The following is a 16,722-nucleotide window of genomic DNA, read 5'->3' on the forward strand; positions in this document are numbered from 1 at the left end:
TACATTCTGCCTTGCAGTGCAATTAATCAGCTTGATGATAAACTGATTTTTTATGATTTCGAATGCCTCGTCAATGAGAGCGGCATGCATACCCCCTTTCTGGTCTGTGCTAAAACGTTGAAAGGTGATGAATGGTACGCTTATGGACTGAATTGCACCCAAAAATTTCTCCTGCATTTCAGGAGGCCAAAGTACAGAGGTTACACCTTAATAGCGCACAATGCGCGGGGGTACGATGGTTACCTGATTCTCACAGCAATGCTGCAGTTAGGGATTAAACCTCATCTCGTCATGGTAGGGAGTAAAGTTCTCTGTTTAACCGACCCTGATTACAGGTTAAAATACATTGATAGCCTGTCCTTCATGTGCATGAAGCTTAGTGCCATGCCGAAAGCGTTAGGTTTTACCGATCAAAGCAAGGGTTTTTTCCCCCACCTATTTTCCTCTGAACAACATCTCCAGTATGTAGGGGCTTTTCCTCCTCCATCCTGCTACGCTGTAGAACGCATGAGTCTTCAAGAACAACAGGTGTTTAGCAGCTGGTACAGAGAAGCGAGCAAAGAGGTCTTTGACTTTAAGAAAGAAGCTATTCGTTATTGTAAAAATGACGTTGAAATTCTTTTTCAAGGATGCTTAAAATTCAGAGACGAGTTCTTTAAGGAGACAAGTGTGGATCCGTTTAAAAGTATCACAATAGCATCAGCCTGCATGAAGGTTTTTGTAACCAATTTCCTTCCTCCTCAAACCTTAGCCATTCCATCACCTCTGGACTACAGACGTAGCAGTAAAACGTTCTCCAGCGCGTCCATTCAATGGCTCGGCTGGATTGCAGACAGCAGAGCCATATTTATCGAGCATGCATTAAATAGGGGTGAAAAGAAAATCGGGCCATATTCAGTGGATGGGTATGCAGAGATTAACGGTGTCAAAGTTGCGTTTGAATTTTATGGCTGTTTTTTCCACGGCTGTAAAAAGTGTTACATGCCTCATGACAAGTGTCCGTTGAGAGGGGTCGCATTTGAACAGTTTTACGCAGCCACTGTTGAGAGAAGCAAGGTGTTACAAACTGTGTACGGCCTTCGTCTCGAAGTCATATGGGAGCATGAGTGGATTGAAATGAAAAAATCAGACCCAGGGGTGATCAGCTTTCTTGAGAAAGTTAATGCACCCGAACCGCTATCCCCCCGGGATGCTCTGTATGGTGGACGCACCTGTCCTATGAAGTTGAGGTACACAGCGGAACCGGATGAAACTGTACACTATGTGGATTACACATCTCTGTACCCTTATGTAAACGCCAACTGCGTTTTTCCCCTCGGACACCCTACCATCATTTACAAAGATTTTGATGACCCCAGCAGCTACTTCGGTATAATCAAAGCTGTGGTCTACCCACCACGTAACCTGTTGTTCCCTGTTTTACCTTACAGAACATCCCAAGGTAAACTTGTGTTCACTCTCTGCCGCACATGCGCTGAATTAAATTACCAGTCAGGTCCTTGCACGCATAATGATCAAGAAAGAGCTCTGACGGGTGTGTGGGTGAGTGTAGAACTCTGTAAAGCGTTGGAGTGTAGTTATCGTCTTGCTAAAATCACAGAGGTGTGGCATTTTGAAAAGAGAAGTGATACAATCTTTAAAGGTTACATTCATTGCTTTTTAAAGGGTAAGCAGGACGCTTCAGGCTATCCGTCTGAAGCAGTGGATCAGGAGAGTAAGTTAAAGTATATAAGCGACTACAAACTGCATCAGGGCATCCAATTAGACCCTGAGAAAATCGAGATGAATCCTGCCAAAAGGCAGGTTGCAAAATTGTGTTTAAACAGTTTTTGGGGGAAATTTGCGCAAAGAAGTGATCTGTCTCAGACCACAGTCATCACTAACCCTGAAGACTTTTTCAGCTTCATGTTCTCGAGTAAATACAGGGTTAACTATTTTCATTTTTTCAACCCTGAAATGTGTGTAGTGCAGTGGAATTTCAGTAAACGTGTCATATATCCACCAAGTAAGACAAATAATGTGTTTATTGCAGCATTCACCACCGCTTATGCACGTTTAAAACTTCTCAGCAGCATGGAGAAGTTACAGGACAGATTGATTTATATTGACACGGACAGTTTGATTTATGTGACAAAAAGTGGTGAAACTCCTCTGGAATTGGGGAATTATCTGGGTGATCTTACTGACGAGTTAGATGGAGACAGCATTTCGGAGTTTGCATCGACAGGACCCAAGAGTTATGCATACCAGACCAAAAACCGTAAAAAAGTAGTGATACGTGCTAAAGGCATCACTCAGACGCATGAATGCAGCGAGAGGGTCAATTTTGACAGCATCAAAGGGCTGGTCGAGGACTACTTACAGGGGTCAAGTGAGGGTGTCATTGAAATCCCTCAGCACACGATCAGGAGGGATAAAAAGAGATTCCGTTTGACAAACGCGACATTTCTTAAAACGTTTCGACTGGTGTATGATAAGAGACGTCTTTTTTCTGACGGGACAACTCTGCCTTTCGGTTATTAGAGTTGAAGAAGAAATAAAATAAAAAGTCACATGGATTTACAGGAGATTGATTCTGATCCTAGATTTAGAGTCCCTTTCTCATGTATGATAGTTGGACCCAGCGGCTGCGGGAAAACTTTCTTTGTAAAAAGTATTTTACAAAACTGTAATCATGTCATGGATATTGTTCCAGAAAATATTGTATGGATTTACACATCTTTTCAACCCATGTATGCTGAATTGCAGAAGATGAATAAAAATATTACCTTTGTGGAAGGATTGCCTCATTCTTTTGAAGATGAAAACCTGTTTCCTCCTGATCAGAATCATCTGATTATTCTAGACGATGTTATTGCTCAAGCCTCAGATGATGAAAACGTGATGAAGGTCTTTACCCAGTTTCGTCACCATCGTAATATGAGTGTTATGATGTTGACTCAGAATGTATTTCATCAGGGAAAGTTCAGTCGCACTATTAGTTTGAACTGTAATTATATGGTGTTGTTTAAGAACCCGAGAGATAAGCTGCAGCTGAATATACTGGCCCGCCAAATGTTTCCATCTCAAAAGGGTCTCTTCTTGGAGAGTTTTGAAGATGCAACGAGAGAAGCTCATGGATATTTAATCATCGATTTTACACCTACCTGCCCAGAACATTTCAGACTGAGAACGGGGATACTTCCTCAGCAGTGGCCTGCTGTGTACGTGCCCAGAACAAAGTAAGTCATCATGTCAGCGCGTATAAAAAGGAATTTACCATTATTCAGAGCTTTGTACCAGGCCTGTCCACAGAAACGTAAAGATATTCTCGCACACTGCTCTCCCAACTTTATTCAGGCTCTGTGCGAGATTGCACTGAATATCCTAAAAGGTAACATTAAACTATCACCCTCTCAACACCGACAATTGAAGAAACAAAGAAATATCATCAGATTGTTGGGTGATAAAAGAACCGGGATAAAAACTAAACAGCTGGCTCTCAAAAAGCAACGAGGTGGTTTTATTCTCCCCATCTTAACGGCTCTTGCACCCTTGATCGGTGATCTAGTGGGTGGAATCATCTGGAGATAATGTCTCTCAGAACATCGCAGAAGATGTTTCTCATTTCACCTCATCAATTCAAGCGTCTGACCCAGTCAGACACGTCCATCAGACAGACGGCGGAGGAGAATTTGGATGCTGAAATGAGAGCGATATTAAACGAGCCGGGTTTGACTTCTTATGAAAAAATCAAGAGATACGATGCTCTTCTCCAGAGGTATCTGACTTTACTTAAGCAAGGTGTCAAAGAAGAAAAACAGCGGGTCAGTTTAACGCTGCAGCGTGACACAGAGGTTCCTGAACATGAGCGGTCCCAAGAAAAACAAGGCCCAGGGCAGGACGAGGCCCCTAAGGATCAGGTTCTTACGGAAGTACTGAAAAGCCTTCCTAAACACAATCGTAAAAATGCCGAGTACATTTTGAAGAAATTATCCGAAAGAAGTGAGAGTTGGACTTCGCGAGGTGAATTTGTATTTAACGGAAATATTATAAAGGGGTCCCACATGATTGATTTGTTGAAAAATCTCATGCTTCCGTTTAAAAAATCTGGAGCATCACAAACCCGAGGATGGTCTGATTTTCTACACTCCATGTCAGAAGTAAACATCCCTATATCTTCAGTCATTAACCCTTATGCTCGTGAAGAATATAGACGTTTCAAAACAGAGGGTACATCGATTGAAAATGGGGGTACACCCCCCAGCGTTAAGCAGAGAAGAAAAAGAAGAAGAAGGCAGATAACTCATTCTCCCTACTGGTCGAGATCTGAGCTGGAAGATCCAAAAAATGCTGATGGGAGATCAAAAAGGTCTCTTCGTAAGACGACACTACCACCCCGATGGATTACATTTTCACCATAAACCGTTATAAGAAAATGAAACATGTAGCCTATTTCTTTTATTCAATAAAATATTTATTGATTATATTTTTCAAGTCTAACTTCGTTCTCTACTTCACACACTAACATATGATATCATTACACAAATATTAAATCATAAGAAGAAAAAAAAAAACAAACAATGAAAAAAAAAATAAGACATTTTAAATTCCATAACAATCCAGAAACATCTCCAAAGAGCATGTTCCGTGAGTATAAAATGTACAACTTTGATTAATGACACATTTCTGATATTTTTTCAAAGTTAGATACCATTAAATCATTCTTAATCACATCTCCGGTGTATTTCGACAACACTTGCTGCATTGATAATCCGCACGCTCTATGACATAGATAAAAAATGCAATGGTGACCGCACACAGTGGACAGAGTGTTTTGAAGCTGATTATTATGATACAATATTTTTGAGGATCTGTCTTCTAAAAATGTTACGATGCTTGACGGGTAGAACTCGAAATCCGGAGAGAATCCATAAGAGTCAAAAAAGCTGGATTGACCATTCTCATCCAATGTCAGAGCTAGCCAGTGTTCCTCCGGCATGTGTGAAGGATGTGTATTCACGATAAAGTAGGCCGGCCCTGGGAATTTGTCAGCTAGCAGCGGCAGCTGGTCGCACGGCCACACACCGCAAAACAAATCTCCCAGCAGATGACGCATCAGGCTCTCAATTTCATGATTATTCATGCCTGATTAGATTAATAATAATCCACCAGCACACGCCTCTTTGAATCAATCTCTAAAATAGAATCATAACAAGCGTAGATGATCAGCGTGGTGGTATATGGCAACGGGTTTCTGAAGCGCATTTCCAATCTTAAATTCCCACTGGAGATAGAGCATCTGTGTCCTCACCCGGGTTAAGATTAAATGTGAATAGAGAGTATCCTTGATTAAATTCCTGACGTGATATACTCAGTGGAAGATCTTTTAGATGTCGTCCTGTAGCCGTAAACAAGTTGTAATACTCTCTCAATGAATGACCTTGGTTAAAATTTGGCTGGAAGGCTTTAGCAGGAATTTGTCTGCCATCCTTACACAAAGCTAAATATTCCATATCAAAATGATTAAAGTCAAACGGATTGAGATTGCGTGTTCCTGTAAAAGCGTCATGATCCAGTAACGCAATCACCACATACTTGGGAAAGACGCCTAAGAAAAGATTCTCTTGGTTGCATACCCTTGAATTTTCAGGGATGGAATATGTTTTTACATTCACACGTGAAAGTGGATACAGAGCATTTGCTTTCATTAAAGCTGAAGCGTGCCCCAGTCGTACAGCTGGAGAGACAGTAACTTTTTTGATAAAAAGAGATGCTCCTAATATCCTGAGTTTGTAAGTGGAGTCTCTTGCTGCCATGAGACAAAAGGCATCGTTGGCTCTTGTAAGTTTAATTTTAAGGTCAACAGAGTTTAAAAGAAGTCTCTCGCAGAAAAATATGTCTGCATGCAGGGGGCCTAGGAGATGTACCTCCCTGGAATTTGCCGTAAAGCCTGCTCTGCTGTTAAGACCTTGGTTAGGGCCGTTAGTTGTAACAATAGAGTTCAGAGCACCTGCAGTGTCTTTATAAAAAAGACCGGAGCTAAACTGGGTTTTTAAAGAATCCTCAGAAAAGTTTAACAATGTCTCAATCATGGCTCTATATGGATGTGTAGCGCTGGATTGTGAAATCATTCGATCTCCGAGAGTGACGTCACACTGACTGAAGATGGTGTTTAACGGGTAGTTGATGAGCCCTACAGGTGCATCATCCGGCAGGTTTGTTCCATTCTCGTTAGTAATTTTCACTCTGAGATGCAACAGCGTATCGTTGAGATCCAGATACTTTTGTCCGTCTCCCGGAATGAAAAACTCGATCGGCCCTCCATCGGTGATTGCTGATAAAGGCTGGATCTCGGTGTAAATTTTATCTTCGATCGATAGCTGCGTCATCGGGGCAGAAAATAAGTCCAACTCTGCCAGCGTGCACTCTGATGATTTGTTATGTAAAAGAGCCATTATTTAAATATATCAAAACTTGCGGATGACTTCCTTCCTCTTCGTTTGTCAGCTGCGACTGATCTCCTTTTTCGCGTTTGTCGTTGTTTTTTAACCGTCCTTAAACGATCACCAGGGGGTCTTGTTCTGGGTCTTTTGGATAAAACCATAATTCCTGAACCTTCTTGACCGTCGGTGTGTGTAGAACCACTCATTTTACTCACGGCTCTACCGATGACATCCGAAGCGATATTTGATGCAGCCGTTTTAAGATGGGGTTTTGCAATTGCAAATCCTTTTTTAACCAGAGGGGATACGAAGCGGAATAATTTTGAAAATAATGATCCAATTCCGCGTCCGTACATGACCGGGGCCCCATAAAACCCTGGCAGATTACCGCCTGATTGACTTACATAGTAATTTACAAAGCGATTTGGATCACGTCTCAGACTTAGCTGTGCCATGTTCTCTCTTGCCTGCTTGATGCAGTGTTGAATGACCAGCGTAATATGAATGATAACCAATCAATCTTAGAGGTTATATACAGATCTCTGGAATAGTTTATACAAATAAAATTTATCTCAGGCTACGTTGTGATATCACCGGTCTGAAGTGTAGTCTTATGACGGTCTTTCCATAGACGAAATTTACAGGAACGTTTTGGTCCGATTTAATTTCTATATTGATATTTTCAATATGTCTTCTGGAGACTGGAAGGTAGTGGGCGGGGTTAAACGTCTGAGTAATCATATCACTGAATGTGCCTTGTACTTTGACGGTCCGCAGTAAAGGTGCAAAAGTGTCGCCTACTATTTGAGGGCTGACCACGTCGCTGTAACAGTATAGGTGATAGAAACCAGCCTTTATATCCGCCGGAAAAGGAGCCAGTTTTGGTTCAGAAACATGAATCCATTCCCCTGGTTTCACGCCCATCATATAAGCTAGAGTGCTGAAGAAGCGTATTTCATACGGACTGTTTGCTTGAAATGCAAATCTCTTTTGAACTTTGCTGAATTTAATGCGTAAACCCGATTTCAATTTTTTGAAAAACATTTCCATCTCTGTCTCGAGTTGAATAACGCTGTTATAGTAGCCACTTCTGATCCTTTGCGAATTGATCTCCACATCACCAACCTTCCTCCATTCAAAGTAGGCATCATAATCCGGTAAATTATGCCATGTATGAGGGTATGAGATCTCGGCTAATGCAACCATCCATTGGCCTTCTAAATCAATATGTTGAGCTAAATTTACACGGAAACTTGAACTGGTATTATTTTTAAACACTTCCATGCTAGCATTAGATGGAAGAGTAACGTAAAAGCCATCATCCTCTACCTGACGGTTCATGATGCTGTGTCAACTGTGAGGTTTAGTGCAAACCTTTTTTATACGTTTCGAAGTTCATCAAACTTGATCCAACTGTTGAATTTCTCAGGCCAGTTTTTCCAACTTACAAAAACCTGTTTGACTCCCTTGACCGTACGTCGTTTTTATATTTTTTCCACTTGATACATCTTGTCGTTAAATATTTTTACTTTTTGAAGTTCCTCAGCGTAAAAGGAACCCTTGATAGGTTCTCCATCCAAATCTTTGAGTTTGTATGCAGGAGGAGAACGGGGTATCCGGTCATAGACTGTAAACACTTCATCCGTAAAACTCTGTTCGTATTTTTTGTCAAACACTCCACGGACCTTGGATATTCTGACAAGATCCCCTTGTTTAAACGTTGTCACTGAGTCCTTGCAATATCTGTTGGACTTGACATCATACAGATTCTGAAACACTTGAAAGGCATTTTCTGAGGTCACTTCAATAGGGCTCATTTTAATGCTGGAGTGGTAGGAATGGTTGTAGCTTCTAGCTAGGTTTTGCAGTACATCGACGTACCGCCGGGTATTGTTAGCTGTAAAATATCTCCACATCCTTGTTTTTAATGTGCGGTTAAATCTCTCGACCACTGAAGCTTTTGCTTCACTCGCTGTGGCAAAATGTTCAATACCGTGTTTCTCCATTAAAACCTTAAATTTCTTGTTAAAAAATTCTTTACCGGCATCAGTCTGAAGTTTTTTGGGGATCTGACTTTCTGTAAAAACTGATTCAAATGCCTTTATCACCTCAGCGGCTGTTTTCCTCTTCAAAACTCGTACATACGCCCTTTTTGAAAAGATGTCAATGACTGTTAATAAATAATTATAGCCATCATTTTCCATGGCCAGAGCCTGCATGTCACAGAGATCAGCCTAGAACTGCCTCAATGGTCTGGTGACAAAAACTCTGTTTCTCGGGAACTTTATTCTTGCAGGTTTATGTAGAGTATAGGTATCTTCTCCTGATAAAAAATCTTTAACTTTTTCAACCGCAACCTTCTTTCCCGTTTCATCTTGCATAACCCTCCTCAACCTATCTACACCCCCAAAACTTCCCGGATTTGAAGGGCTATAATATACTTTCTTCATCAGCCGTCTTCCTGCCATCTCTGCCTTATGCTCACTCTGCCGATTACTTGTTAAATAATGAGAAAAAACACACAGGAGGGTAGATTTATCCTTATTTTTTTTATTTTATTTTTGTATTTAATATAAACAAAAAACAACCAGAAAACAAAATCAGATAAAATGCAGATGAATTCAAACACTACTAGCTTTTAAACAACACTTTTGGGAAAGGTTACTATGTTCCTACTTTAATTGTATTTAATAGTAAAAAGAAAAAAGAAGAAAAATCATATAATGCAGATTAACTAAAGTACTGGAATACTAAAAAAAAAATGATACAACAAGTCATCAAACATGTGAGATCAGTTTGTCAGTCCATAGCACTCTGAAACAGAGTTAAGTTGTTTGAGGTGTTTCTCATCGACCATGCGATCATAAACGTGCGCTATTGCACTGTGGATGTCTTGTACCGATTTCAGTTCATATAAAACCGTCTTGGCAATCGTCTTCACTCTGAAGTCATCCGCTTGTATGCTTCGAAGTACCAGAAGATTCTGAATAGCAGGAATGAGTTTGGGGGTTACGAGTCGTCGTACGATGCGTTGAAAGTTGACTTGGTAATAATCCTCCCCCAGTACCTCCAGGCAATGGTGTTGACGCTGGCTCGGGTGGTTCGTTATACATCCATAGCAGGTTTCTCTGAGATAGTTCAAAGAGGTTATGTTGAATAAATGAAGTATCGCTGTTTTCACCGTATTGATGAGGGTGGTTGAGAACCAACCGTCAATTTCGTCCTCCTGGTTACTCTCATCCTCTGCTGAAGGCTGAGGGTCCTCCATCGGTCCCAGGGTTTGTGTAGGGGCTTCGGTAGAGGGTGAGTAGCCGGTGGCTACCTCCTCCTCCACGACCACCTTCATGTCTTCAGGCAGGACATTCGCGTCTACAGACTCAGCCATGAATAGCGGTGATGGTGAGCAGAGGTCTGGAGAAAGCGGTAGATATTTCATGTTGTATCCTGTAGGTGATGCAGGTCTGAAGTGGTTATCTGAGAATGAAGATGTTGAGGTGGATGGTGAGAAGAGGTCAGGGGAAGGCGGATGATATGGTCCAATGTTGAAGCTTTCATCGTGCACAGGAGAGAAGTGGATCTCTGCTCGGTGGTTGTAGAGATCCCTGTATGGTGTTGGCTCACTCATTCTCATGATACGATTCTCAGTGTCTGTGAGCTTGCAGTTATCTCCCCGTATATATATCATAGGAAGGGGCGTGTCCTCAGAAGAGGGTTCGTTCTAAACGTAAAACAGGAAACGTCAGCGTTTTTTTCACTGACATGACATCGATCCAACTTCGTGACTTTTGGAAAAGGTCGGAAAGACGATGTCCAATTTCACTCATCTTCTCTGCCCAAGCTTCAAACGGCAGAGCCAGCATTGTCTTGAATACGCCGCAGTCTTGATTGAAAGCCTCCAACACAAACAGATCTGAGGGACTCGTCCGGTTGTTCCTGCGTCTGCTTGCCCGAAAAGACCAGCGGCCATTTGCTGTGGTTTTTGACCCCCACACTGCGCTAAAGAGAGGTTCTCTCTCAGCTATTTCAACATCGGATGGTATATGAAACATTCTCGCCCGTTTTACAGGTCGAGGAGACAGTTCATTTTCTTCTTCTTCTTCTTCCTCCCTCTCCTGCCTTGAGACTGTTTCAGGGCTATCATTAAGGTGCGGGATTGCAAGCTTTAACACAGCCCAGTCGCTGTGGGTGAGTGTACACAGAGCCAGTGATCCATTAAATACCTCATCTTGATCCAATTGATACAGGCAAAGCTCTCCTATTTCATACATGAAAATATAACCCCAGCTGCCAACCAGGCCATATGGCTCCAAAGACCATTCTTCCTGCAGAGTCTTGAACGGGGGTCTTTGTACCCTGCAGATGTAGTATGTTGATTTCTTAGGAGCATTCAATTCACGGGATGAATACTGGTAGACGGTCACTGGGGTTTCGCACAGAACTGACATACCTCTTGGCCGAACCGAGGTCTGATTTTCAACCATGGTTGTTGAAGTTGATGTTGGATCCTCATCATCGGTAGAGTATGTCACGACGGGAATTCCGATAGGTATCTCCGTTGAGGAAGTATATGATGCAGTTGCTTGTTCATCATCATCATCTTGGCACCCGTTGCGTTTCTCCTCCGCTTGACGATAAACTCTCTTAACTCTAGCCATTGTTGAACGGGTGTTCTTTTTTTCCAACGAATGCTGCATGTAAAGTGCAGAGTTTTATCTCTGTATTTAAAGTAAACACTAAGGCACGCCCTATTGTTTTCATTGGGTTATTCAAGGTTTAACGATGCTTACAAACACACCCCCTCTATTTTTAATTGGTGCTGATGCCAAACAGTTTCCGATAATACCATATTTGTCTTGTTCTATTTATAACAAACACACCCCTGTGTTTTAATTGACTCATTTAAGGTATTGCCCCTAATGACGACAACCAATCAGCAGCCACGGTTACGCCCCCTTGGACACACCACCTGCTTGACCACGTGACCTCCTGCCCACATGGCAACCACATGGCGCCCATATGGCGCCCACCGGAAATCCCGCCCTCACCGGAAGTCCCACCCACCTGTCAAAAAGTTTGATGAAAGGGTGTACTTAAATTCTCTTATGGAGAAATTCTTGGAAGCAATAACTTATGAGTTACAACACTGTTGACAAAACAGAGTTTCTCTGACGGTAACAAAGTAATGTATTTTACTGTTTTATGGATAAAGGGCAGTCAAAACAATCTGATTTTATAAACAAGCAGATCCTGAGCACTCCCTTACCATGAGCAGCTCCCTCTCAGCGGTGCGCTTCAGAGCGCGGTAGCGTTTCTCATCAGCGGACGACAGCTCTCCAGTCTCATCCTTCAGCTGCTGCAGTTTCTGAAGCTCTGGCATGCTAAAGAGTTCAAAGAAGGAAGCTCAAATCTATCAGACCCTTCCAGAAAATTAGAAAAAACTCACTTTGACAGTTCAGCGCTGTCCCTATTTGAAAAGTAGGTTTCATTTGATGGCAGAACCCTAAACCAAGAGGAATTCATTTAGCTGTACAACAACTACAAATACCTGAAACATTCAATTTAACAGAAATTTCAAATCTATTTATTGTTTTTCTGTTTATTTCTTTATTAGTTTTTTCCCCAAAAGGCCAGTATTCTTATCCTGGCATGTATGCATTAGTAAATCAGGCTTTCTGGGAAAGTTCAGATCAACCACAAGTACATGAGCAAAAACATAAAAAGGTGATGAATGCTGGCATTTTGTCACATAACAACTGAATTAACCTGTAATACTAAAACAAGTATTTGGAGTTTCTTTTCTGCGACCGACCTGTCCATGTTGCTGATCTGGTTGTGGAGAGCCAGGAACGAGACTGGAGACTCGATGGCCTCCCGGCTCTTAGCACACAACCTGACAACCTTCAGGCCTGTCTTGTCGATCTTTTCCGTCAGCTGATCCACAGCAATGTTACTGGGAGCACACACCAGAACTGGTCTGCAGGATGGAACAGGGTAAGAAAAGTCAAATAGCCTCAAGAATTTGTAACATTTGGAGGGCGTTTAAGTTACAGGGTGATTTGTCTCACCCATTGCCCTGTCGAGACAGGTGGTACACGATTGTGGCAGAGGTGACAGTCTTTCCGGTGCCAGGCGGCCCCTGGATGAGACTGAGCGGCCTCTGCAGCACTGTCTTTACAGCATAAACCTGAAAGGAAATGGTGTTGTTTTTTAATGAAAACAAACTTATACAAATAAAATGAGAAAACCACGACATTTGTCACAACTGGTCAAAGCTGATCACAGAAAGAGGAATCGGGATAATCATCGTTGAGTCTGACCTGTGAGTGATTGAGGTCAGGCAGGCCCTGGGCAGTGAAGCGCTTTGGCAACTGGCACTTGATGGTGACATCCTCAACCTCGTGGCCCAGAAGTTTGTGGTAAATGTAGCCAGACACGGAGGTTTCGTCAACAGCAAAGGTCTTCAGGGCGCTCTGCATCCTGAAAAACAAAACAAATATGCAGAATAGATGAATTTGGATGTGCAGGATACACTCCAACTCCAGGTCTAGGTTCATATACGCAACTTTAAACTATGGATATAGGAAATATATTTTATTTGCTGTGACTAAGTTCAGGATTTCTTTAGGAAGATTGCTGTATAAATCAGATATGTGTTTTGGATTAATGACTGTTTTACAGAGAACTTCTACTATAAAAAGATAATAATCAGCATAGAAAGTGGTATAAACAATCAGCAGATCTCTTGTATTTGTGCACAGGAAGTGAGGCTTTTCTGGATCGAATCAATGTTTATTCAGAGTGGTAAGTGGCTTTAAGTTCATATAATCTGCCAAGGCATGTCATTATAGAGCCGTGTCAAAATCTACAACCAAATTATGGATGGAAACCTGTCACTCCAAAGCTGCAACAGTGATAATGCTCTGCATGCTAGGTTTTTGTCAGCAACTGGGACCGTTCAGCAATAGGTTGTAGAAGCATTTGGACATGGGACAAGTGCTTTGGAGGTACTGAAGGGGAGGTGGGTCTGTTTTCAGATCATCTGGAGGATCTATGCTCTACATCTAATTTAAATAGACCCTCAGCAGCATGATAAACTGATGTTGGTGTGGAGTTTGTCAGACAGCAATGGGACCTGGTCCAGCATCTCTAATTTGTGACCATTAAACAATAATTTAAGTGCTTTTAAAACAAGACATCACACAACATTTAAGATTATAATTTTTTATACATCCTTCTAATCGATTCTGTGTTCGGGGGCACTGAAGCTACAGTTTAAGTTATAGCCAGGAAATAAAAAGTTTCCAGCCACTAAATCTTAACACCCAATTTGTACGCTAGGATTGGCCAGAAGATGCAAAGTTTCATGAATCCCACATGTTTTATGATCATCTCTGGACCCAAAATCTACAGTTCATGATAAATGAGGGCCACGATCTTTCGAAATGACCAATGACCTCCTATTAATAATACAATTTTAGCCTAAAAACAGTGTCCCTACACATACCAAGCAAAAATATTTACTTTTCCAGACTTCACTTTCCTGAGCTCTAAGTCATTTCAATTTATTTTAAGAAGGCCACAAGGAAGGAAAGGAAGGAAGGACACAATGAAAAGTATGTAAAGGAACAAATAAAAGACACAAGGAAGAAAGAAATGTCTAGAGAATGGAATCGGGAATAAAGTCTAGAAATACAAATATTTTTCCAGAAAAAAAGAGTATTTTTCTATGCTCTTATTTGTAAACAATACATTTTCACACCTAGTTTATATTTTGGTTCCGAGCTGCATAGGAACCCTGTATTATTTGATTTAGAATTTAAATCCCTAAAATGTCAGCTCTCACCTGTCAAAGGAAGTTGATTTCCAAACAAAGTCCACCTGGAAGTTATGTGGAATTTCCACAGGTGCTCCGACGCTGCTGCGCAACTCAATGGCAATTTCATCCCCATAGTCTTTAAACACAAGTTGTTAGGGAAAAACCAGCGCTATACTTTAATAATTCTTTAGCTTTAAACTGTTGTGTTGAGTAAGACCTATGTGCAACTGTTAAAAATGTAAAGAATACTGTCAGGGACTTTGATGACGTGACCAATTCCTTTCCACAGAGGAGCCAAGTCTCCTTTGTACCGCAGACAGATCTCATCACCCTGCATCAGCCTCATATCTGGGATAGACCGAAAACAAATAAGTTATTAACCAGATTATGCTGAAAAGTGACAAAAACATCAACCACGCCCAAAAACTCATGATGGCAAACTACTAAAAAAAAACTAACTACAATTTTTTTTTTTATGCGCAAGGATGCCACCAAAGTATGCAGGTAGGAGGGAGGCTGCATGCAACTCTCATGATTGAGGGGAGGTAGGAATGGGCTACATCGACACCACAGAACCACTGGGAGGAAATAACATTAAAAGCATTACCACCTGAATCCGTCTTGGGAAGTGTGAAATATGCAATCCGCTTTTTGTTTAACCCCAGGTCCCACCTGACGGTTATATTGTCTTGAGTCTAGAAGAGAAAAAGAAAAGGAATTAAAAAGGCACAGCTGTGATTTTAGATCTTTAAAAACGACAACTACTGGGAGTAATGAGCAGAGATGCACCAGCAAGACTGGTCTGGTAAAATGGTTGGTTTTTTTAAATAACACAAGTAACACTAGAACCACCAAGGAGTCAACACACCTCCAACACAGCTGACCCAAACAAAGACAAGGGATGCATCTCATAGTTGCAGCATAGTATCTCTTGAAGGCCTGGTTTAGGAGTTTAGACTGAATAATGGATCATTATAATCAATGCAAACATAATAAATATTTTACTGGTTTGACAGGACCAATGTGACAAAGAAACACAGCAGGCTACAGTGATATGGGTCTGATCAAACTGCCCTAAACTACCGGATAATGTTTGACGGCTCCAGATCCTAAATTATTAAATAGGAAAAAAATCTACTGAAAATAAAGATTGTTGCACCTCTACAGAACATCGGTTCGCCGGATTCAGATTGGGATGAATTAGGTTGTTTTACCTGGGGTAAACAGAGCAACTGGGGTCAAAGATCAATGGCTCTTAGATAAAAATAGGCTGAAGATAACCTTGAAAATATGATAGAGACATACTTGAGCGTTATTGTAAAAATACAGCAGAAAACACATGAGTCCCTGACTGCAGATTCATGTGTCTTTGAGGACCCAACATGATGTCATCTATGAGCTCTGTGGATAAATGTAGGAGTGTATTTCTGCATTTATTAAAAATAACTATACCCCATTCATAACTCTTCAGTTTTGTCTTTGGGGATTTGTGGTCTTCGCTTAACTGATTAAAACGAGACACAAAAGCTTCGGTTATGACCCATTAATTTTCCCTAAAAACTCTAATAAAACATTTTTCTATCTCGTTCAAACTAATTTTGGTGAATTTAACTGTAAATTGTTAATATTTCTGCATATAAGTAAATAATAAGTATTCAAAATCATTAGGCGTAGTCGGTTTTTACAGTTAACTTAATATTTTCCAGACATATTTTTTTCATTGTTTAGTCATTATTAACTCTTATAGTACAAAAATTTTATAAAACTGTTGAAGAAACAAAAGCAGCTTTTTTGAACGTCGTTTTTGTTAATAGTTAAGTCACCTTTGACACAGAGTCAAAATGACTCCATGTTGCAGATCTGGGGCTTCTAGAGTTAAATGTAAAAAAAAAAAAAGAGCTGACCATAAAAGAAATGTGCTGCACTCTTCTTTTTTCAAAATTGACCCATGTCCCAAACCCTATACTAAAATAAAAACGACAAAATGCATCAGAAAACGTACAATTTGCTTTCACAGACTGAAAAATAAGGGATCTAATTAAACAGAAATGTCAGATATTTAATTGCTGATCGTCAGTCAGAGCTGATCAAGAGAAAATCATTCAGTTTCAGTAAGTGACTGATTGGTGCGGTCATACTTGGGAGGTTTTGTTGAGGCCAAAAAACTTTAAATATTAAAGATTAAACAAATAGGAAATACAAAAAGCTGTGAGGTTATGTTTAAGATATAAAGCAAAACTCCTTTTTTTATCCTTTATGATTTTAACTCCTCTCCACATGTAGTTGACAAGTCAAACATTTTCCCAGTTACCTGTGACTCCTTAAGCTTTTTGTCATAGTCGGCCTCCAGTTTGACCAAAGGGCCAAAGATGTTTTGGTACTGGTAGGCGTCTTCATAGCGCAGCAGCACATGCTGAGGTTCTTCATCTACTCCTGGTTTCTCCAAGTCTTCCAAAGTAGCACCAGGATTGTCCTTAAAAT

The 16,722-nt window shown here is 40.9% G+C and overlaps 1 protein-coding gene across 2 annotated transcripts in view; it reads right to left on the reverse strand.

Moving 5' to 3' along the window:
- The window catches only part of LOC124873680 (regulator of nonsense transcripts 1), a 42,606-nt gene that overhangs the window by 21,362 nt on the left and 4,522 nt on the right, over nucleotides 1-16,722 (reverse strand). Inside the window, exons 6-13 of one of the 2 annotated variants that reach the window (XM_047374523.1) lie at nucleotides 16,553-16,714; nucleotides 14,852-14,936; nucleotides 14,491-14,589; nucleotides 14,269-14,377; nucleotides 12,743-12,902; nucleotides 12,491-12,609; nucleotides 12,235-12,399; nucleotides 11,689-11,803 (exon numbers count right to left, since the gene is read on the reverse strand). In XM_047374523.1, the coding sequence (XP_047230479.1) occupies nucleotides 11,689-11,803; nucleotides 12,235-12,399; nucleotides 12,491-12,609; nucleotides 12,743-12,902; nucleotides 14,269-14,377; nucleotides 14,491-14,589; nucleotides 14,852-14,936; nucleotides 16,553-16,714 (1,014 nt within the window). Of the gene's footprint in view, nucleotides 1-11,688; nucleotides 11,804-12,234; nucleotides 12,400-12,490; nucleotides 12,610-12,742; nucleotides 12,903-14,268; nucleotides 14,378-14,490; nucleotides 14,590-14,848; nucleotides 14,937-16,552; nucleotides 16,715-16,722 lie in introns of both variants that reach the window. The other variant, XM_047374522.1, reaches the window with a different exon arrangement.

Source organism: Girardinichthys multiradiatus, chromosome 9 (genome assembly GCF_021462225.1).
Source record: "Girardinichthys multiradiatus isolate DD_20200921_A chromosome 9, DD_fGirMul_XY1, whole genome shotgun sequence".
NCBI lineage: Eukaryota > Metazoa > Chordata > Actinopteri > Cyprinodontiformes > Goodeidae > Girardinichthys > Girardinichthys multiradiatus.